This window comes from Lepidochelys kempii, chromosome 6 (assembly GCF_965140265.1).
Source record: "Lepidochelys kempii isolate rLepKem1 chromosome 6, rLepKem1.hap2, whole genome shotgun sequence".
NCBI lineage: Eukaryota > Metazoa > Chordata > Testudines > Cheloniidae > Lepidochelys > Lepidochelys kempii.
The window spans coordinates 45,368,763-45,392,451 of NC_133261.1; the positions used below are offsets into that span (position 1 = coordinate 45,368,763).

The 23,689-nt window shown below is 41.7% G+C and overlaps 1 protein-coding gene across 2 annotated transcripts in view; it reads left to right on the forward strand.

The window, feature by feature from the left end:
- LGR4 (leucine rich repeat containing G protein-coupled receptor 4) overlaps window positions 1-23,689 on the forward strand; it is a 125,547-nt gene that overhangs the window by 67,547 nt on the left and 34,311 nt on the right. For both annotated transcript variants that reach the window (XM_073347792.1, XM_073347793.1), the window contains exons 3-4: window positions 13,791-13,862; window positions 16,061-16,132. In XM_073347792.1, coding sequence (XP_073203893.1) covers window positions 13,791-13,862; window positions 16,061-16,132 — 144 coding nt within the window. The remainder of the gene's footprint in view (window positions 1-13,790; window positions 13,863-16,060; window positions 16,133-23,689) is intronic.

Sequence of the window (23,689 nt, forward strand, 5' to 3'; positions counted from 1 at the left end):
GTAGAATTGGCACTCTCTGTATATGGGCAGTAGCCACATAGTCCCTGTGTACACCCTCTTTAAGAAAGATTGCCTAGGTCTGAATGCAGCTTTTTAGCCTTTGACAGTAAGCTTGCACACAAAGAAATGATATGGAGCTAAATTCAGTTCACCTCCCTCTCCACCCACTTGCCATACTATATGTGAAATTAAGACCAATATAACAGTTAGAGAGAGGATACATTTATTTTAAGTACTAAATCAGTTTCTCTGAGGTATTCTTTATTGGCACATTTTGTCCTCCTAAATGTTTCCCTTACTCTCACCCAAAGATAATGATGTAATCCAGGGATCGGCAACTTTTGGCACACGGCCTGCCAGGGAAAGCCCCTGGCTGGCTGGGCCGGTTTGTTTACCTGCAGCATCTTCAGGTTCAGCCGATCGCAGCTCCCACTGGCCGCTGATCGCTGATCCAGGCCCATCGGGGCTGTGGGAACCGGCGTGAGCCGAGGGATGGGCTGGCCGCCCTTCCCTGACGGGCTGCATGCCAAATGTTGCCAATCCCTGATGTAATTGGAGAGGATCCTGATTCAAAATCTTGGATTTGCACCTGGGAGAAGTCTACAGGTCACCTAGTTCAGACCCTTCCTGGAGAACTATGATATGCAACTATGCCCTCACCTATGAAGTTCCATAAGATTCATTCTCAATCCCATTCAATCTCTATCTGAAATTGTTTTGGTGGACTTGCAACAGAAGGTCAGGTGCCACAAGTACACACGTCGTACCCACCTCTATATTTTGTCATCACTATCAGCACCTGGAAACCGTCAGCACACAAATGAAGAGTAGTTGGCTGAAACCAAACCCAGGGAGGACCGAGGATATGGCAGTGGGGAGAATGAGACATTTCAAAGAACTTGCCATCTCCACCCTAATCATCCTTCATCAAGGGCATTTTTAATGCTTTAAGGTCCCCCTCCCCCTCATCAAGGATAGTCTTCAGCCAGACTGGGCAGAGCTAAGGAAAGTTCATATTTAGACTGTAATGCAAAAATAGAAAGTGGAAAGAAAATCGGAAAATGAGGCATTTATTAAAATATGCTCTTTTTCTTCTTGCTTCAAAATCAGTGATGCTTGGGAAGTCCAAAGTGTTTACAGTGCTGTAACTTACCACTGTAGACTACTAGTCACCTATTTTTAAAGGACATAACACACTGTTTTCTTACATGGGTGCAGCATGGGTGCTGGAGGATAAATGACTGAATTGCTATGACAACTTGCTCTGACAGTTCAGATTGCGTAATCTTTGCTGATGGTTGTGTACTTTGCCATTTAAAAAGGTAGTAGTTTACATATTTTCTGTGGGCTATCCTCTTAAGGAAGTCTGGCTAAAATATAGATGTCACTTGTAAGTAGAATTTGAATGCACCTTTTAGTAGACTGAAACGTTTGCCTTCTTCAAAAGCAACATTCCTTTATTTTAAAACCAAACCAAAGATAATGGGCCAAAATCTGCCCTTGGATAAGTTTTCCACTGGGAGATTGTGGAATCTCCATCCTTTTTAAGAACAGGTTAGACAAACACCTGTCAGGAATGTCTAGGTAATACTTTGTCCTGTCTTAGTGCAAGGGGTTGTACTAGGTCCCTTCCAGTCCTACATTTCTATGATTCTATGATATGAGGACAGAATTTAGCACATTAATTCTCAAGCTTTTCATTGTGTAGTCCATTGAAAAGCCATTTTAAATGTCTGAGAACAAGAACGATGAAAGACTCTTTATCTCAGGGATCATTTATTGATAGAAAAATATTAATACCAAAAAAAGGGGTTCAGAATGAAAAGTGGCCCCCTCAAAACTTGATGGTTTATACTGTTGTGATTGTGGTACTGGTTCTAACTGCATACCCTTTATATAACTTCTTTCTGTGCCTTGGTGTACACACACACACCATGAGGGGGCCATCAGGGAGTTGGCAATGGTTCCTTGATTATCCACAGATCCCTAGTGAGGGTAAGAACAGATTAGGAACTGCTTTATTCTGCTCCTGATGACTCCGGTCCCCAAGGGAACGTTCACCAGCTGAAGGAAAGCAGAGGGCAGCACTCTCTAGGCACATCTTCATTTGACAGGAAAATCGAATTCCACTCAAGGCAGATGCTATGCTGGGGTTGAGGGACATCTGGGGCAGTCTTATTAGGGCTGAATGGGGCTGATGCCTAGTTCACTAGTAGGACTGCTGCACAGCGTTTCTGTGCCCCAGGTCCAGCTGGGGACTGCTGTTATGGGGGCAAGAAGCACAACTCAAGCAACATGAGGAGGCCTGAGGAGCTGGACCTGAGGGACAGTGGTGGGGAGACAGTAGTAGCAATAATTACATGGTGCCAGAAGTATGTCCGAAAGGGGGTAGAGGGTGTCAGCAAAAATGCAAGCACAAGATGGGAGTTGGGTGAGGGAACAAAGAAAAGGAGTCCATAGAGAAGATGTCAAGGCTGATTCCCCACTCTGGCACTTGGAATGCAGAAGGTGGGGGCCCACAAGGATTCTAAAAATTAATACTGACCACTCCAGGCTTGTCTTAAACTCCCAAGGTTACAGCTCCTCTCTGACCTTGGATGGGTAGATACTGCCACCACCCAAATGCAATACCCCTCGGAACCCAGGAAGGTGCCTTTGGGAATTCCTTCCTGTGGGGTACCCTCAAGCCCTTTCACCCCCACTCCGGGGAAGAGCTGAGAAAGAAAACAAAGGAAATTAGCTGTTGCCCCCAGCTAATTAAACAACGTGTACAAACCTCTTAGGACACCAAAATTCCAATCCTGTTCTTAAAAAATATAAATTTTATTAAAAACAAAAAGAAAGAAAATACATCTGGATCTTAGGCTTTTGCTAGATTTAAAAAACCCACTTACAAAAATTATTCATCAAGAATAACCTTCCTGAGGTCCAGTTTAAAGGTTACAAGCAAAACAAAAAGCATTTGGGGTTAGCACAGAGAAGTCCACAAGCCAATAAGAAATAAACAGAAATAAACCTAACATTCCTAGACATTTTCTGATTTATGAGTAGGGTTTAGGTATGATCTGATGATTTCCATACCTGACAAAAAGCTTTTTACAGCATAGTCCCAGCCCTGTCTCTGCTCTGTCCCTTCTCTCCAGAGAACAGCAACAGAACAGAACAAAGTGAATTTTTTTCCCAATTTTAAAATGTTCTAGCCTTCCCATTGCCTCTTTTGGCTGGGTGCCCACTCTTTTCCTTTTACCTGTGGACTTTTTAACCCTTTACAGGTAAAGCAAGTAGAGAACAGCTACTAAGAGGAATTTTATAGCTAACTGGCTGGCTGGGTGTCCACAAAAGGGAGTCCGCCCCCCCCCCCCCCAATTTATCACACCAGGTGTAGAGGACCTGTGATAAATTAAGATGCAAAAGATCAGGAAGGTTGCTTTGGATCTTGCTTGCAAAGCTGCTTCACAATCAGAGCTAATACACCAACATACATCTTATGGTATCTGTCTGTAGAGCACGTAGTACAGTAGGGCCCTGATTCCTGACTGGGATCCCTAGGCGTGCTGCCAAAATACAATAATTAAATTTAAGAAAAGGACACATTACTTATTAATCTTACAACAAATGGGTGTTGCATTCCTCACCAATATTCTAACTTACAGCAAGGAATACCAGTTTCCAGTGGGTGATGGCAGGCAATGCACACTACCTCATATGCATTTATATAGCAAACCCGTGACAGACATACAAAAGCCAACAAGCTATTACAGAGACAAGAGACACAGCCAGGGTGGGAATTATCCCAGAAAACTGCAGAAAGAAAATTACAGCAAACATTTGTGTATGAAGCTTTTCACAGAGAGAGGAGGGGACCTAATTCCCTGCTCAAATATCTTGAGGCTCACCACCATCTGGGTTGAAAAACAAGAACAGAAGGCTTCCTAGGGGTTCATGTTGCATCCGGTCAAGAATAAGAGAGAAGACTGAGTGATGTTTTTAATCAATTTTTAATTGAATGATGGGTCAAATGCTATCCCTGAGTCCATTCTGTTGACTTTGGTAGAATTACACCGGTGGTTAACGTGTCCCAACAATTCGGTAGCAGGGTTGTCAGACTGTCTCATAATTGTACCATTTAACTTACCAAAAGAGAGAGGACTCAGGAATTTGCGGCCTCCAGAAGTGCTTTGGTTCAGCGTGCTATGTCTGGCATCAAACTCTCAGAAGATGATGTCGTGGAAGGTATTCCCCAGCCATTCTGAATCCTCTTTTCATAATACAAATAAGGTGCATTTGGACTTGAGGTCACTGGCTATGCCATGTAAAATAATCGATGGTGCTGGACTCCTACCAAGGATGCATGTTGTGACTAACAAAAAATGCTGTGCCATCCTATGAGACACACATTCATTTATCTTACCTACTACTGCCCCAAAATCCAATCCTTTGGGGCAATGGGCCACTTCCTGAATTTGTTCAACTTTACAACAATGGGATACTATGAATGACTGAATTATTCTGAGCGCACTAGTCAACCAGCGAGCTTAGATAATCATAACAGAGTGGTTCTTGATAGTCATATAAATGCAAAGGTTTTCTCTCCCTCAATATTTTATTCCTTGGAAGCACTGCCCTATTTGTGGTTCCTAGGCACTATGGTAATACAGATAATAATAGGAATGAAAGAGAACCTAACATCATTAAGTAGTTAAATGTAATTTGTCTTACTCTTACAACTCTGAGCTGTACAGTCTAATGCAGCAGTTCCTTTAGTGCAGGTTATAAGTAGCAGTTCCATCGATGTAGCAATAGGATGCCTGTGATGAACACAGAGGAAGTACACTTTCGTCAGTTGATACATAGGTGTCTTTCAACCAGTCGCTTGCATGCCATATACCTGCAGGAGCTAGTGGCATTAGGGCCATGTCTACACTACAGCAGCACAACTATGGTACTGCAGCTATAGTGCCGTCATGTGGGTGCTTCCCACGTCAACAGAAGGGGTTTTTCCATCAATGTAGTTTATCTGTCTGAGAGGCAGTAGCTAGGTTGATGGAAGAATTTTTCCGTCAGCCTAGCCATGTCTACACCAGGAGTTAGGTCAACCTAGCAATGGCACTCAAGATGCAACATTTTTCACAACCCTGAGCGCATAGCTAGGTCAATCTAATTTTTAAGTGTAGACCAAGCCTTTGTAATCTGTATAGCAGTGTTACTTCCCAAATAGCATGTCTTGAATTGATGGTGCAGTACCAGCACATCAGCATTTCTGTGCTCTCAATGTCATTTTTTGACGTGTTGACCTCTTGAGTCAGTACTCTCGGAAGTGACTTTGATAGTAAGAGATGAGGTTATCAAAATGCCTGGTGTAACCCTGCCACATTCCTTCATCTTCAAAAGTATCTTTAAGGCAATTGGGAGCAGCCCTTGTTGCTAATTAGCTGCATTAAACACTAGCCATTATCAACTGAATTCTCTGTAGAAAGCAGTCTGCTTGACTTATTAACAGCTTGACTCACAGGAACTGTCCTTGTCTGTCTATGCCCTTCTCCTCAGTGGCTGGCCTGGGGACTCTCCCATCCATTTTCTTTTTAATCTTTTTCCCAGGCTTTGGGGGCAGATACTTCCCTGCTGGAGCCTCCAAGTTATTCAGGCACACAATTTTATTTAAAGTTCCACTTACTTCCGGCCAAGGAGTTATTGGTTGTAGTGATTTTTCTGAACAATGCAGGACACTACTTAGTTCTCACCTCAGGTTGGGTCCTTGCAATACTCCTTCCCCTTCCTGCCTGAGAAGTAAGAGACAATGAATTAACTTTGTGTATTATGACACTGGCAAACACTTAAGACGAGACCATTGGGCTAACTCCATATATCTGTGTTCTTAGCAGAACCACTAAGTGTGATATTCTGGAGAGTTTGGAAGTGTCTAATTCACTGTATTTTGATGTCAGGAGAACAGACCATGGGACAGTGTGTTGAACAGGAAATTCTTAGTGATTCTTTCATAGCGATGTTTCTCAGTAAGTGCATGATTACAAACCTTCCTCCATACGTCAGGATGCTTAATTTTTCAGCTCAGAGTGGCACATGAAATAGCCAAACTCAATTTTTAAAAAATTTCAGAAAATAAAAGGTGAAAGCGTATTTAGAGCCAGAAGTGATGACAGCCAGAATAATCTGCAAAATATTTGCAAGGTTGTACGGGAAAGTAATGTTACTGAGATTTTTAGCAGCTGTACCATTCCCTGCACTGTCGTTTATGGTATAAATATTTGCATTTAATCAAGATCTTTTGATAGCTGATTTCCTTCTGCTTCATCACTCAGCAGCATAACTGTATTTTTCATTAGTCTTTTGCCAAAGAAATTAAGGGGATACCAAAAAAACAACTCTAGGCTAGACTGTGCATTTTAGTGCAGCCCTTTGGAAAGGGCATAAGCTGTGCTGCTTCAGGAAGAGCCTCACAAACCACTGAACCTCTGAGAGGCCTGATTCTTCCCAGGGTCCTCTGTTGTTATCAGGGTGGAGGAATTTGCTACAGTCCATTTGAAGGTGTAGGACTGCCTCCCCCTGGCCCCACCATGGAGCCGGCCCGTGTTGTTGCCAAGCCTGGCAGGAGGACAATGTCCCTTCTGTTTCCTGGGAAGGGACATCTGATGCACAACCCCTGCATTCCCCCCAGCACTCACAGCAAGAGCTAAGTAGCCTTAATGTAATTATCCTAGGAAGGGACTCTTTACTCCCTTGGTTGGCTGTTTTGGGGCTGGTCAAAATCTAGCCCATGAAGACTATTCTTGACGAACTGGAGAAAAGAGTTTGATTTCTGTGTTAAACTATAGATATTTAGGGACCAGTCCTTCAAGGTAAGGAGAACTCCTTTGAGGTGTGGAGTTGTCATCCACTTCCATTGCAGGGAGGAGGCACTCAACACCTCGCTGGACTGGGTAAATATTGTACTTTTTTTTTTTTTTACAGCAAAATTTAGCTCCCACCCTTTTTCTTTTAAAGAATTTTCAGGGGTACTAAGCAATGATGTATTTTTTTATAGTGCAGGAGCCCTGCAGACATGACCTGAAGTAGGTAATTCTGTCATGTGTGAAGAAATTTTTGGAGACTTTCTTGTATGATGACGTCACACACAATAAAGCACTCATATTCATCACCTAACCGTCTTCCAGTAAATTTTATTTCACTGAAAATCTGTGCAATAGCAATTATGCGACTGTATCTGTTGGTGATAAGTACGCATACTATATCAAGATAAAACAGTCATAACCCAGCTTTTATGTGCCAGACTTTGTAGCAAGGCCAGGGCCGGCTCCAGGCACCAGCTTTGCAAGCAGGGTTTCTGGGCGGAATTTAGAATGGGGAGGCAGTCCGTGTCCCGCAGCGGCAATTCGGTGGCTACTGCTTGGGGCGGCAGAATTGGTAGAGCCGCCCCTGAGCAAGGCACATCTGAAGTACACATATAGTTAGTCAAAAAGCCCATTAACGGTGCATGTAAAATATTGTTTTTGCAACGTAAATAGTCTCCACAAACTTCAAATAAGGGCAGGATTAACTGGTATGCTTCAGCTATTTTTGGGCCACTCCATAAAGCTAATTTAACTAGCTGATCAGAGCAGGTTTATAGTGGTTTTCTACCAACTCCCACTTATGCTGAAGATTCCTGCCCCCTCCCCATCCCAGCAGTCCTGACATACATCCCACCGACCACAGCCCCCAACATCACCCACTTAGAATCATAGAATATCAGGGTTGGAAGGGACCTCAGGAGGTCATCTAGTCCAACCCCCTGCTCAAAAGCAGGACCCATACCCAATTAAATCATCCCAGCCAGGGCTTTGTCAAGCCTGACCTTAAAAACTTCTAAGGAAGGAGATTCCACCACCTCCCTAGGCAACGCATTCCAGTGTTTCACCACCCTCCTAGTGAAAAAGTTTTTCCTAATATCCAACCTAAACCTCCCCCACTGCAACTTGAGACCATTACTCCTTGTCCTGTCCTCTTCCACCACTGAGAATAGTCTAGAACCATCCTCTCTGGAACTACCTCTCAGGTAGTTGAAAGCAGCTATCAAAACCCCCTCATTCTTCTCTTCTGCAGACTAAACAATCCTAATTCCTTCAGCCTCTCCTCATAACTCATGTGTTCCAGACCCCTAATCATTTTTGTTGCCCTTCGCTGGACTCTCTCCAATTTATCCACATCCGTCTGGTAGTGTGGGGCCCAAAACTGGACACAGTACTCTAGATGAGGCCTCACCAATGTCGAATAGAGGGGGACGATCACGTCCCTCGATCTGCTGGCAATGCCCCTACTTATACATCCCAAAATGCCATTGGCCTTCTTGGCAACAAGGGCACACTGCTGGCTCATATCCAGCTTCTCGTCCACTGTCACCCCTAGGTCCTTTTCCTTTTCCACTTGCTTCCAACATCCAGGAGCAATGCTCTGGACTGGTCTGGCAACACTACCTCCCTAGTTTTGAGACATCTCTCCCTTGGTAAAGCTCTGATTTTTCCTTCCAGAGACAAACTGACATGCAAATAGATGGTAGCTAGGCCATGACTACGCTACAGAGCCTGAGCTGACACAGCTATGCTAGCATAGCCCTCTAGTGTAGATGCAGCATAAACCAACAAAAACTGTTTTTCTGCCTGCTTAGGAATACCACCTCTACGAACAATGTTACCTATGCCACTCTTCTGTCGGCGTAGCTGAGTCTACACTGGGGTTTTTGTTGCTATAGCTACGTCCGCTGTTCATGTGGTTTTTTTCATACCCACTGTCGGGGGGAAATTTCTGTTTTGGCATTAATACCCATATGCCCATCTTGAATTTCTGGCAACAACAACTAGGAATCCATCTTGGCTGCCCTTCTTCCCCCACTTCAGGTATAGTTTCCCACCCTTTCTACCGAAAAGGTGGGAAACCAAGTAGCCATGTGACATGTCATCTGCCCGGGAACAGCAGGGCATATAGGGGCTAGCACGCCAGAAGGACGGGGCTGCCCATCTGAGTGGCTGAGTGCTGGACCACAGCAGTGTGGACTACTTGGGTGCGTAAGCCAGAGCACGGCGCCTTAGGGTGGTGAGAGGGTTTAACACACTTGCACGCAAGGGTGAGCTGCTAGGGGCCACTCTCTCATCGGGATCTTACTTGCACCTGCGATGACGCAGGGAGGGAGAAAGAAGAATCACCAGCATCAAGCAGAGTTATCGCCTGCCTCTTGCCTGAGGTCCACTCTTCACCATATTGAGCAACCTGATTGGTTCCAGACCTGATTTGTGTCATGAGGCTCCAGACGCAAGTTGCGAGAAATGGTAGGGTCCTTTTAAGTCTTCCATACCCCTCACTTGGGACCTGTCTTAGGGAGGGAGAAAACCCTTTTTGGTCACAGTCAGTATAGTTGTAGTGCCACCTTTACCTATTTACCTTACTAACCTGTGTTGGGAGTCCTTTAAAGTATACCCCGTTTACTTGTTTAACTGTTGTTGGTCTAATAAACGTACCTGTGTTTTACTCCTGCCCTGCCTTGTTGGTTTTTATTTTGTGCGATCTTAAACCCCGATGATAGATACGGGTAGGGAGATGAATCTCTTGACTGGTCTCCGGCCTTCCTACAACCAGTCAACACTCTGACACAACATAGCTATGCCAATAGAAGTTAAAAGTGTAAATTGAGCCTGTTTGTGTGTGTTTTTAATTTAGTTTGTAATCTTCCACCAAAAATCCTGGGCATGGCTCAAACAATCTGTTGATCTTCCATTCATTCCTTCTCTAACATGTGTTAAGAATAACGTTGAGAATCTGACTTCGGGCTTTTCAGTTACAGCACATATGCAAAACAAGTGAAGATGTGGGACCCCCCCCCCCATTTCTCTTTGGCTGGTTTTGAACGAAACCTTATTCTATGAAGAAAAATATCCCCATCCTGATCGCTTCAGCAGAAGAAAGTTTGTTAAAATGGTGCATAATATTTTAGTCTTAGCCAACTGGGTAACCATAGTTGGAACCTCCTGATGAGAAGCCATGGTCCCCAAGGCTAGTACACGCATGATAAATGTATATTTGGAAAACTGATTCGTACAGCCTTTGCACACTTGGCCAGTTGCATCCTGTCTCCTGGAAAGTTGCCAGACTTAAGCTAAACGGAAATGTAATGGATTGCAGTTTTTCTGTTGGTTGGTTGCAACAGGCTGAATAAACAGGAGTTGCCTTAAGGTAGACTAAGTATTCCTATTTAAAGTCACGCAAGCCTTGCTTTTGCTTCATTGCATCTTGTTTCTAGTGCACAATATGTTGCTTCCGTGACAGTGGATGGTATTGGTGTTCAACTTTTTTTTTTTTTTTTAATAAAAAATATTGTAGCAGATGTTTGACCAAATCCCAAAGCAACTGCTGCTGTTCATAAATTTGTGGGGAATGGTGGTTTTTTTTAAATAAATGCTAGATTATCAATATCAATAACTGTCAGCTGATATAACTTGGGGCTATATGTTCAGTTTGTTTCTGTTTGTGTAAGAGTTTCTGTTTTGATTTTTAAAAATCAGTTTGCATTTTCTTTTAATAAATAGCTGTGTTTTGGAGCTAACTGGCAAAATGCAGGTTCATAAGTGCTCATACACTTTGCAGGGAGCCAACACATTTTATACATATTAGTTCTCAGTGCATTTTTTAGGAAATCATTAAAAAGAAAGACCTGCATGCTTTTTCAAGAAAAAAAATGTAAAATCTAAATTTAATACAAACCATTTACAGCAACTGGCTGGGAAACATAGCATTGAACTTATTTGTTTTTCATTGCCATGCAAGTTTTTCAGTTGTTTGAATTCTAAAAAATAAAAAATCATGAGATTTAAAAAAATTTATTGATCAGTATTAGATCTTCTAGGTTTTTTGGCCTTCTGGTGTCAAAGCCTTTAGACTGCACTTGGGGCACGTCCTCAGTTTTTCTCTGTAACCGGAGGGCTAGAAACTGATTTTAACAAAAACAAACAAACAAAAAAAGCTGAGTGTCTTGTGTATTTACCTGTCTCCAGGAAACAGGGCTTTAAGAACAACACAAGGTGACAATGTGACTTGCCATAAAATTACAAGAGTTTTCTCTTGTCTTATACTTGCATTGTAAGCAGTTTGGGGGCAGGGACCATCTTTTTGTTCCATGTTTGCACAGTGCCTGACACAATGGGGTCCTGGTCCGTGACTAGGGTTTCTAGGTGCTAGAGTAATGCTACCAATAATACAGAGTTGGCAACACTGCATACTTGTACCTCTGCAGTTTGTTGTATTTGAGAGTGTGGGAAAGAGTAAGGTTTTTTTGAATCTGGAAAACAGGTACAGCAATTAGCACAATGGGGCCATGGCCTTGATTGGGGCTTTTAGGTGCTACTGTAATTTTAAAAAAAAGTAGTGTGCCTGAACTATGCATATTAAAATTCCAATCCTGCTAAGTCTTTGTGACTTGAATAGTTCCATTTATTTCAGTAAGACTTCTTTTCTTGCATGCTTTTTACACTCTTGCTTCCATCTTTGGAGTATCAGGGTCTACAGCTGCAATTCTTCTGATGGATTCTGACCATGACTACGTAAACCATGTTGTCAAACCTTAGACCTGGGGGGTTTATTCATGCCACCAGAGTCCCAAGTGACATTTGTGGAACAAATTCACAAAAATTATAAACTCCCTTTTTCTTTGGCTTGCTAGTACATGGACACGGATAACACTTGTTACACCATCGCCTTCCTGTTCACGAAGGACAGTCACTCCTCCATTTGTTTATATACAAAAATATTATTGTTGTCAGGTGGACTGGAAGCTAATTAATATGCAGCAGTTTATTATGGCATGCATTCAATCATAGGCAGATTTCCATAGCAGACAGAATTAATGTCTAGGATGATCTGTTACACACAGTGAGAGATTACAAAGATGAGATGAACAAAATAGTAATTTTGCTACCTTTTTACCACTCTAAGACTGGAGTGAAGAAACATAAGAACGGCCACATTGGATCAGACCAGTAGTCCACCTAGCCCACTATACAGTCTCTGACAATGCCAGATGCTTCAGAAAGAGTGAACAGAACACGGCAATTTCAAGTGATCCATCCCCTGTTGTCCAGTCCCAACTTCTAGCAGTTGGAGAGTTAGGGATAGCCAGAGTATGGGATTGCATTCCTGACCATCTTGATGAGCAGCTATGGATGGACCTATCCTCCATGAATTTATCTAATTCTTTTTGAAACTCAGTTATACTTTTGGCCTTCACCACATCCCATGACAATGAGTTCTATAGGTTTTACTGAGCATTATGTGAAGAAGTACTTCCTTTTGTTATTTTTAAACCTGCTACCTATTAATCAGGTTGATGGGTTTGTTGCTATTACTGTAATCTCCCCTTTAGAAACAATATGCTAGTGTTTTCCCCTTGATGCTGGATCAATTTACAATTCTCTGGAACAGAGATGATCATTTGTAATCTGCTCTTAACTTTTTTTTTTTTTTTTTACAAAGAAAAAGTCAGAAACAATTATTGTTTTGTATAAATGATCCCATTGTATGTTTCCATTGTATAATCTACACTGATGTCTTCAGATCTCAATTTAGATAATAAAGCAAATAAGGAAGCTAATATTTTGGCTGACATGATCCTTTGTTGTAATGTTCTCATTCTTTGGCAGCTAGGGATTACCAGGTGGCCTGCATTTTATCTTTTACCTTAATAAAATATCTAGTGTCGCAAATATTAGGAGCTCAGCAAAGTTAGACCACGCAGCAAGTACCCATCTGGAAGTTGGCAAAAGGTTTGAAGAAAATACAAGGGGAAAAATAAGTAGCTGAAATTCTGTTGCTTGAGTGTTTTTTTCACCCTGTGTTCTGAAGAAACTTCTATACTTATTATAGTGATGATTAATGTTAGTTTGTTAAGGTGGATTGCATTAGTATCTAGGAGAGACTTGGCCCCATTGAAATCAATGAGAGCTTTGTGATTGACTTCAGTGGACCCAGGCTGTCGCCCCGAATCTAGTAGTGAACATCATCTGAATTTTAAGATGTTCAGCACACACCTTTTTCCACATCCTTCTGTCTAGCAACTAACTCTTGCTGCTTGACTGCATAGTTTCTTTAGAAGCTGGTGGCTAGATTAAAAACGTGGATAACTGAGTATTCTTTTCACCTAAACTATGCTGGAAGCCTCAGGAACATATTGATAGCAGTTAACTCATTTTTCAAACCCAGGTTCATAAGAAGAATCTTAACTCATCCATTGGTGTGTTAGTTTTACATTTTCAGTCTCTCCTTTAATTGCTATAAATAAGGGGCTGAAGAATGAGGAAGCCTTCTGATTTTTTTACAGGATTATGTTCTTGGGGTGATACCAGACTTTATTGATTTTTTGAGCTAGGGTGGCTGGGTGGGAATATAAACATATTCTTAAATTATCATAAAGGAAAACCTCAAGTTGGAAAGAGTCTGTGTGAGCGCTCTCTACTTTCTGAGAGCTGCTTCTTCATGTATTGCATTAATCCGATAACTATAGTAAAAGTAAGAGGAAAGTATATGATTACATGGGTTGATCACAAATTTGGCTCCAGATAAGTGATTTTAATGCATTATGCTTTACTGAAAATGTGTAATTGTGAGTGAATGGTGGTAAATGTGAGGATCGCAGATATGGTATAATCTGATGCAAGTTTTGATGCATTGATGGTTTCATCTATTAGACAGTATTAGACAGTAAAATATAGTGTATTTTCAGAGTCTGAATTATTATTACAATTTTTTTCCAGACGACTGGCTGGCAATGACCTTTCTTTTATCCATACGAAGGCCTTGTCTGGGTTGAAAGAACTCAAAGTGCTGTAAGTAATCAAATTTTAGAGCTTCACAGCTTGCTGTGTACTTTCTTCTTGCACAGTCAGCATGTTTACTGATAGGCTGGACAGAAACAGAATTTTTTGTTCAGACAGTACACTAACATGAAAATCTTTGCTGCTTTGTTATTTTTTCCATAATCCCTTGGGAGTGCTAACCTTGAAGACGATGTGCATTCAATAATAAAAACAGTTGTCACCTGGATTAAACTGTAATTATTACATTTTATTGGAGTAATAATGTTTGACTCCCAGATATGTCTTGTGGTAGAAAAATACTAACTGTTAGACCACAGGGTGTGTCTCTTTTTCTCCTTCCTCTCTGGCTATCCAAAAGAGAGAGAAACAATGGACCCAAGAGGGTTCAGAGGAAGCCACCTAGGCTTTTCTCCTTCTATCCCGTCAGGAGTTCAGATGCTACTGTAATGTATGTAGTATGAGAGCCTAAATAGTTTTGGGGTGCCATTCCAACTCCCTTAGAAAATATATAACACTGCCAGTAACTCCTATAACTGAAATTGACCAGTAGAGGGATTTCTAAGCGAGGCAGTGCCACTGTTGCTGTGCCCTATTTGTCCCCAGCAAATGAGAATATCCACTACAGCTGCTGCTCTACAGTTAAGGCTGAAACTAGCTTCCTGTTACAAACCAGATTTTAAAAATGAAACCAATCTCTGTCCTGAAGTTTTAGCGCTTGGGTAACAGGGGTGCGTTTAAACGAAGACTGGCCCAATAGAGCAGGGATACAAAGAGGATGAGAGAAAGGCCCCTGAGGGGAAGAAAGGGAAATCTTCAGTGAGGAAAGAAGCATAGGCCCAGGAGTAAGAGGGGAGGACTGAGAAACTCCTCATCTGCAACAGTGCTACAGGCGGTTTTGTAAGGTAAATGCAGGGAAGGTACTCAAAATCAGCCCCTATAAGGTATCTGAAGTACAGGTGCCAGCACTTTCCAATGTGCCAGGGGGTGCTTGATCCCTGGCTCTGTCCCAGGCCCCGCCCCCACTCCACCCCTTTCCACAAGGCCTTGCCCCTCCTCTTCCTGCTCTGTTCCACCCCGTCCCCTGAGTGTGTCATGCCCCTCCCACCCAGCACCTCCTGCATGCTGCGAAAGAGCTAATCGTGGGAGGCGTGGAGAGGGAGGGAGGGGGAGGCGCTGATTGGTGGAGGAGCAGGGGAGCCTACCGGGGGTGCTCTGCACCCTCCATTTTTTCCCTGTGGGTGCTCTAGCCCCAGAGCACCCACTGAGTCAGTGCCTATGATCTGAAGCTGGGCATCCAACATTTTTGTCAATTCTTACAAAATTTAAACCTAAGTATATTAGTTGACTGTTAATGTACTTGCATAGTTACACTTACACAAACCATCTATTGACCCGTTTCATAACAGCAAACAGATCAACCATTAAAATGCTGTTGATAAAAAATATTCTTCACCGCGACCAAAAAGTTGTCTTATAAGGTAACTTATAGAATTGATATAACTTAATGTAGCCTGTCACTACCTTTCTTTAGAAATCTCTCTATAAAATCAACAATGTACATCCCACAGTATGGTTCCATTATAGAACAAAATGGAGGGGCAAAGGTAAGTGTGGGTGAGGCTATAGAGAATGGTGAAGAGAACAGGCTGGATTCCTGAATAGTTCGTTGCAGACTCTCTACCATTTTGTATTTTTTTGCTGACATTATTCACTAACATTTCTGTGTGCCCAGAAATGCTTTATAATCAGCACACTATGCAAATGCAATTATTAAAATAAATTATACTTTGGTGCCATTTTTCTAGAAATAGAGGAATCAGTAGAAACAACCATGAAAATGCAAGCACTGGTAAATAATAAAATGCCATTTATTGGAGCAAATTGAGCTCCAATGTAAATTGTTGCAGCTCCCAATGAAGTCAAGGGGAATTGCAACAGTTTATATCAGAGATGATTTTGGCCCATTATATTCAAGAAATCTGGCCCATTGATGTAGATTGTTTAATTAATGGAGTGATTGTGTAAGTAGCTGAAGCAAGACATTTTCACGATTATTTTAAAATTGTCGTTGAGTATTTTGTCTTAATTCCAAAATGCGTTTTCTTGTGCAAAAAGTCCACTAACGAGGAATATGATCTCTTATGTCAAATAGAAGATACTTTAAAGATTATTGTGAAAATCTTTCACTAACAAAGATTTTTCTACAGAACCCTACAGAACAATCAGCTGAAGACTGTACCTAATGAGGCCATTAGAGGACTTAGTGGTTTACAATCCCTGTAAGTTTTTTTTTTATTATTCCTCTTCCCTCTCTCTGTTGATCTCTCTTCCACTTCTGCCCCTGCCTCCACAACCCTATATACATATTTGCTGCATTCTAGAATACATTGAAATGCAATGATTTATGTAAAATAATGCTTGTGGGCTTAATATGTTAATTTGAAGTGGAGCAGAAATTTCAATCAAACATAGAAAGGAATTTCGCAATGTTATCTCTGAAAAGAATAATTTCATAAATCCGTCCATAAGAAAGAATGTAAATACAGTGCAGATATGGAAGGTCCACATTGGATGGTCCAGCATGTCCTAAGGTATTAAGCAACTTAAAGAATTGTGCAGAAGTTTGCGAGTCTTTCATGGTTGGGAGGACGCGTTTGCTGATTGGTTGAGATTTTTATAGCATTCATTTTAATGGAATTCATTTAAATCCTGTAGGCTGCTAAGGAAATCACCACCATTATTTCCAGCCACCCACAAAGTATCGTACAGGGGCTTTTATTATCTTGTGGCTTTTGGTGGTTTGGCTCCTCTTGCAGGGCATTTTGATCAGATCTTGATGGTCAGTTGCACCTCTGAACAAGGTGAATGTTTTTCTGCCCTCTCCCTATCTACTTTCTGTTCTTCGCATGCCAAAATCCTGGTTTCTGCACAAAGGTCCTCTCCCCTCCAACTCTGCAGTTGGTCATGGAGCACCAGTTACAAGTTTTGCACAGCTGCTTCCCCACTCCATAAGCAGGGATCTTGGGCACTGCAGTCTCATAGTTGTGATCCTGTGGGCTGTGCTCTGCTATGCCCCTGCCTTTTCTCCCCTTCTCTGGAAACCAAAAGAAACTGCCCCAGACAGTCTAAGGATTGGCTACAGCATGCGCTGCTGTGGAGCAGTGGGTTACAGCGTGCAAGTGTGTGGCATTGACTTATGCAGCCTCCCCCTGCTGTTCTGCTGCTTCTTGGATGCTACACACACAAAGGTGGTTGGGGTTGTGGGCAGAGCTTGAGCACAGCAGAATACAACATAGGCATTTCTCAACAGCTGGTGGTGAGTCAGTCTATAGACCATCCAGCCTCTGTGGATCCAAGAGTAGGGCTGATACGTGCTATCCCCAATCCCCATCAGTTATGCAGCCTTTTCTTGATACACGCAAGTGAACCACTTTAATTTTCATGGGGAACTACTGTACATATCTCTGGAGAGATTATACTCCAGTGTATGTTATCTGCCTGAATTTAAAAGGACTACACGCTGGTGTCTAGGGATGTCTCATGCTAAGAAGAAAACACTTCAAATAATGCTTCATTGTTGTGATGTGCTCCTTATCGAGTAGAAAGTTCTTTTTTCTTGTTATCAATATTCTGCTGGTGTTGCAGAAAAGATTATATCCATTAATAGTCTCACAGTCTGGAATCTATACTTTTGATCTGTACTGAATATGCTTTTGTTTTCAAGTACATACAGCATTTCTGATTAAACAGTCCTCTGATTAAGCCTTAGATTATTTAACCCAGCAGTTGATGGTTTTGATAACAATTTGTGATTAAAAGGAAAGAAGAAAAACCCAAGGCAACAGCAGTGAATGAACAAATTAATGCAGAGCCATTCTTTATAATGTGTTTATTAAAATTAAATGAATGAAGTGAAAGTCACCCTAGCAGCTGTATTGGGGATGGATGAGTTACAGGTGATGTGAATGTTGAAGAGTTTGAAGAGGAGGACACTAACAAAAAAAAAAAAACCCTATTTTTCCCCCTTTTCAGATCCCAAGTTGAGTTTACAAGACTATCAGTTAGAAAATGTATTAAGCGTCTGGATGTCATTGAGCATAAATGTTGGAACCCCACAATGACATGTTAGCAGTCGCTTTTCAGACTATTTTTTTCTCTAGAGAGATGGATTCAAGTTAGATTTCTCTTTCACTCCACACAAACACCACAATACAAACACCACAACTTGTTACAGTTGGCAGCCACTTGATATCAACACTGTGGTGATGTTTTAGTTTGAGACAGGTGCATTGGTAGATGTGTACGTGGAAAAAACATGTAAGGCAAATTGTGCTGGGCCTTAGAATATACTATCTCTTTCGTGGATACTAAAGTTTCCATTTATAATCGAACAACAATAAATTAGGGATTGATCCTGCAAACCCTCAAGTCACAGAGTTCACAGTGGGCAGGATTGGGCACATAATTTCCATGTCAGAAAATATAAAGACATTGATATGAGTGTGCTTCTGTATTAATAAGATGACCTTTGACATAGGAATTTGCCCTAAAAAAAAATCTCTGGCCACTCAGCTGGGATGATCTTTGTATAAAACAGCTAGCTGTTTTCATGATGCATGCTAGAAAATTGCTGCTGACTTTTATTTATTTATATAATCTCCATTCAAAAACTACACGTTCAAACATCAATTAATGGGTTGTCTCTTGGCAGGCCCACAACTTGCTGTGAAGGAAGCTTTAAGGGAGATTTTTTTCTTGGTGAAGACACAACTTATTCTTTCCTTAACATTTCAGAATATCCTGATAACCATTTGGTTTGCGGTTCCTGCATAGCTGTATAGCTTTTGTTTTATTGCACGAAGATGCAGGCTGCATAGATAGTTGCCATGTTGTATGTGTTCATGATTCCCGTAAATGTACCTGGTTGAAAATAAATAAAATAATTACAGAAGCTTTACAATTCTTAATGTTTGCGTGATAGCTGGACAGTAGCCAGTGTGGTTCTGAATACACAGTGGCAACTCTATATTTTCTGTTGATATTGGCTATTTTCCCAAGTGTGTTTTCCTGAAGAAAGCTAGAATATGGTCATTGTTTATAAAGAGTGCAGTTTACCAAAATGAAGGGTTACAATGAATGGAAACACCTCAGAATGCTTTATCTACAATGATGTGTTTTCACATTGCAAGATGCAATGATGTCTTTGAGCAAAAACATGGCTCTCAAGTAAATTACCAAGACAAAATGTACCAATTTGTTTTTTCTTATCGAAATTATACCTGGTGTTAGGAACCTGTCAAATGTGGAGCCCAATTAATGAATTGCTTTTTGACTTACTGCCAAATATTAACAGTATATGCTTGTCACTTACAATGTTTGGCATCCGTAGCTTACACAGGTAGAAAAGTGACCTTGTTCCCATCTGAGATTAGAAATGGATGTGGAGAAGTTAGACTTGCTCAGGGTCACAAAAGGAGTCAGTGGAGGTGCCAAAGATGGAAACCGAAGGAGAGTCTCTCTTCCACTCTGACCCATATACACAGCTCCAGCAGCTTACAGTGGCTATCAGGAACCAATGGAGAATTGCCTGGTATGGGGCCTGCACAGAGCCACCGTAGGCAGCCCTACATGCCCACCTCACAAACCACAGCATCAGAGGCATGTTGGGACAGGAGAGTGGGTATCTCTATAGCACTTGCTGATTTTTGGGTTGTAATACAAATTGTAGGGAGTCCTTGGGAGGCTGCTGTAAATTAGAGCAACCCCGTACTACTCTGATTTATGCCAAAGGCCATGCCAGCCCCCAGCCAGTCCAAAATTTAAAGCAACTTTTACCAACTCTCTTCCAAGGATGGAGTCATAGCAGAGGATTTCTCCTCAGGTCCCCTAACTGTGTTGAAACCCTGACATGCTAAAATTATATAATGAACCTTGATATGCCTCATTTAGGTATGCAAAATAGAATAATCTTTTTATCCAAGGACTTTATAATGTTTTACAAAGTTGTATTACCCCATTATTCCACATAGGAGTGAAGTGAAGGGCTTGGCTCAGTAGCCAGAGACCCAGATTTTGCTTAAGGGATTTTGCTGTTCTAAAAAACCCAGACAGCATTGACCAATATCATTTTCCTGAAAGGAAAATTAAACTGGCCATCTTTAACGTTTTGAACAGAACGTTAAAGTTCTTCTCAAATACTTGAATATTTTTAAAGTAGCATTAAGTAGAAGCTCCTGCTTCACTGTTTTGCATGGAGTTATTTGTAGTGGAAGAGTTCAGGTGTGCTAAGTGGAGGGACAAGAGGCATGTTCAAGTTGGGTTAACAGACTACTCTATCATTTGTCCTTCAGTTACAGGAAAAGAGCTGTCTGCATATGGAGGTCAGTCCCTGCAACCTCGCTCCTGCTTGTTTCTGGTTCTACCATATTTCCATTTTTCCCGCAAGATCCTAACTTTCAACTCTATAAACACTGTGGCTGAGATTCTCAAAGCTGCCTAAAGGATTTGGACACTTAGTTCCCATTCATTTTAATGGGATTTGGGGGTCTAAATCCATGAGTCGGCTTTAAAAATCTTAGCCAGTAGCAATCAGAGTATCAGAGAAAGAAGTTCATTGTACTGATGACTTTACATAACTGCAGTACAGGAAATCCCGTTATTCTTCCAGCAGTGATAGACTCCTTCTGTGGCCTTCCCCTATATATATGTGAATAATTATTTTATTCTATAGTAGCTGAAAGCATTGCAATGTGCTGTAGCTAATAAAGGATTTTTGCTTATCGTCTTTATAACATTTTTACATATTAAGTTAGTGAGAAGTGTGAAAAAATATTCAAAGGTGTGTGTGTTAAAACTTAAATCACTTTTAAAATGCCATTATTTCCTGGCTTACTTCCTCTTAAAGGTTTCATAGTAGCAGCCGTGTTAGTCTGAATTCGCAAAAGGAAAAGGAGTACTTGTGGCACCTTAGAGACTAACACATTTATTTGAGCATAAGCTTTCGTGAGCTACAGCTCACTTCATCGGATGCATGCAGTGGAAAATACAGTGGGGAGATTTTATATACACAGAGAACATGAAACAATGGGTGTTACCGTACACACTGTAGCAAGAGTGATCAGGTAAGGTGAGCTATTGCCAGCAGGAGAGCAGGGGGTGGGAGGTCAAAACCTTTTGTAGTGATAATCAAGGTGGGCCATTTCCAGCAGTTGACAAGAACGTGTGAGGAACAGTGAGGGGGAATAAACATGGGGAAATAGTTTTACTTTGTGTAATGAAACATCCATTCCCAGTCTTTATTCAAGCTTAAGTTAATTGTATCCAGTTTGCAAATTAATTCCAATTCAGCAGTCTCTCGTTGGAGTCTGTTTTTGAAGTTTTTTTGTTGAAGAATTGCCACTTTTAGGTCTGTAATAGAGTGACCAAAGAGACTGAAGTGTTCTCAGACTGGTTTTTGAATGTTATAATTCTTGACATCTGCTGGTAATAGCTCACCTTACCTGATCACTCTTGTTACAGTGTGTATGGTAACACCCATTGTTTCATGTTCTCTGTGTATATAAATCTCCCCACTGTATTTTCCACTGCATGCATCTGATGAAGTGAGCTGTAGCTCACGAAAGCTTATGCTCAAATAAATGTGTTAGTCTCTAAGGTGCCACAAGTACTCCTTTTCTTTTTGCGAATACAGACTAACACGACTGCTACCCTGAAACGTTTCATCAGAGCTGTAGCTGTAGCTCACGAAAGCTCATGCTCAAATAAATTCGTTAGTTTCTAAGGTGCCACAAGTCCTCCTTTTCGTCCTGTTAAAGTGACACATTCCACTACCATTACTCATGTTGGATAGTACCTTATTCCAGGTTGTCCCAATGACTCATGGACATAAGATGACAGAATCTGTCCCCAAAAATCTGCTTTAAAAGACCTCTGTTTCTCTTCTCTTGTTTGTTCCTGTAGTGATAATGCTGAATTTTGACATGGCTGTCATTCCTCCAGCAATGTAACAATGTTGCATCATAAACAGAATTATGACTTGTCAGGTACAAGCAGCAGGAAGATTGGGTAGGGAAAGGTGTGGTGGGGGTGTTTTATGTTTAAATATCTAGCATAATAGAGGAAGCCCAATAAATTGCTTTCGGAAGTAAATGAATTCCCATCTCCTCTTGGCTCCTTCATCTGACTTGAAATGAAAATACATCTTTTAAATCAAAAACTTCAATTCCAAAATATCAGTGGTAGGAAACAACCTCTCATGTAGTGACTACAATGTCAGTACTCATAATTCACTGCGTTGGTGATCTAAGCAAGCCAAAGATGAAATGTTCCCTGTATTACTATGTAATCATAGTGTAGTCTTTCCTGCCATGCCAAGTTGTCAATTTCACTGGCTTTTTAATTAAGAAGGGTAGATTTGTTTGCATTAAAACATTTTTAAAAGGTGATATTTAATGTAGTCTTAGTTATTAAAGTTTGCTTTTCTCACTATACATATAATTTACACACATGTACATACGGATACACACACGCACACAAAATATTTTCACTGGCTTGGGTCAGTGAGACCAAAGCCCTGAGGTAAGTGGGAAAGCGGGATACCGGGAGGAAGCACAGGCAGGAATGTCTGTGAGGGGAGGGCTCCTGCCTCATACTGGCAATGAGGGGCGATCAACAGGTTATCTCAAGTGCTTATATACAAATGCACAAAGCCTTGGAAACAAGCAGGGAGAACTGGAGGTCCTGGTGATGTCAAGGAACTATGACGTGATCGGAATAACAGAGACTTGGTGGGATAACTCATATGACTGGAGTACTGTCATGGATGGTTATAAACTGTTCAGGAAGGACAGGCAGGGCAGAAAAGGTGGGGGAGTAGCACTGTATGTAAGGGAGCAGTATGACTGCTCAGAGCTCCGGTACGAAACTGCAGAAAAACCTGAGTGTCTCTGGATTAAGTTTAGAAGTGTGTGCAACAAGAGTGATGTAGTGGTGGGAGTCTGCTATAGACCACCGGACCAGGGGGATGAGGTGGATGAGGCTTTCTTCCGGCAGCTCACGGAAGCTACTAGATCGCATGCCCTGATTCTCATGGGTGACTTGAATTTTCCTGATATCTGCTGGGAGAGCAATACAGCGGTGCATAGACAATCCAGGAAGTTTTTGGAAAGCGTAGGGGACAATTTCCTGGCGCAAGTGCTAGAGGAGCCAACTAGGGGGGGTGCTTTTCTTGACCTGCTGCTCACAAACCGGGTAGAATTAGTGGGGGAAGCAAAAGTGGATGGGAATCTGGGAGGCAGTGACCATGAGTTGGTTGAGTTCAGGATCCTGACGCAGGGAACAAAGGTAAGCAGCAGGATACGGACCCTGGACTTCAGGAAAGCAGACTTCGACTCCCGCAGGGAACGGATGGCCAGGATCCCCTGGGGGACTAACTTGAAGGGGAAAGGAGTCCAGGAGAGCTGGCTGTATTTCAAGGAATCCCTGTTGAGGTTACAGGGACAAACCATCCCGATGAGTCGAAAGAATAGTAAATATGGCAGGCGACCAACTTGGCTTAATGGTGAAATCCTAGCGGATCTTAAACATAAAAAAGAAGCTTACAAGAAGTGGAAGGTTGGACATATGACCAGGGAAGAGTATAAAAATATTGCTCGGGCATGTAGGAATGTTATCAGGAGGGCCAAATCGCACCTGGAGCTGCAGCTAGCCAGAGATGTCAAGAGTAACAAGAAGGGTTTCTTCAGGTATGTTGGCAACAAGAAGAAAGCCAAGGAATGTGTGGGCCCCTTACTGAATGAGGGAGGCAACCTAGTGACAGAGGATGTGGAAAAAGCTAA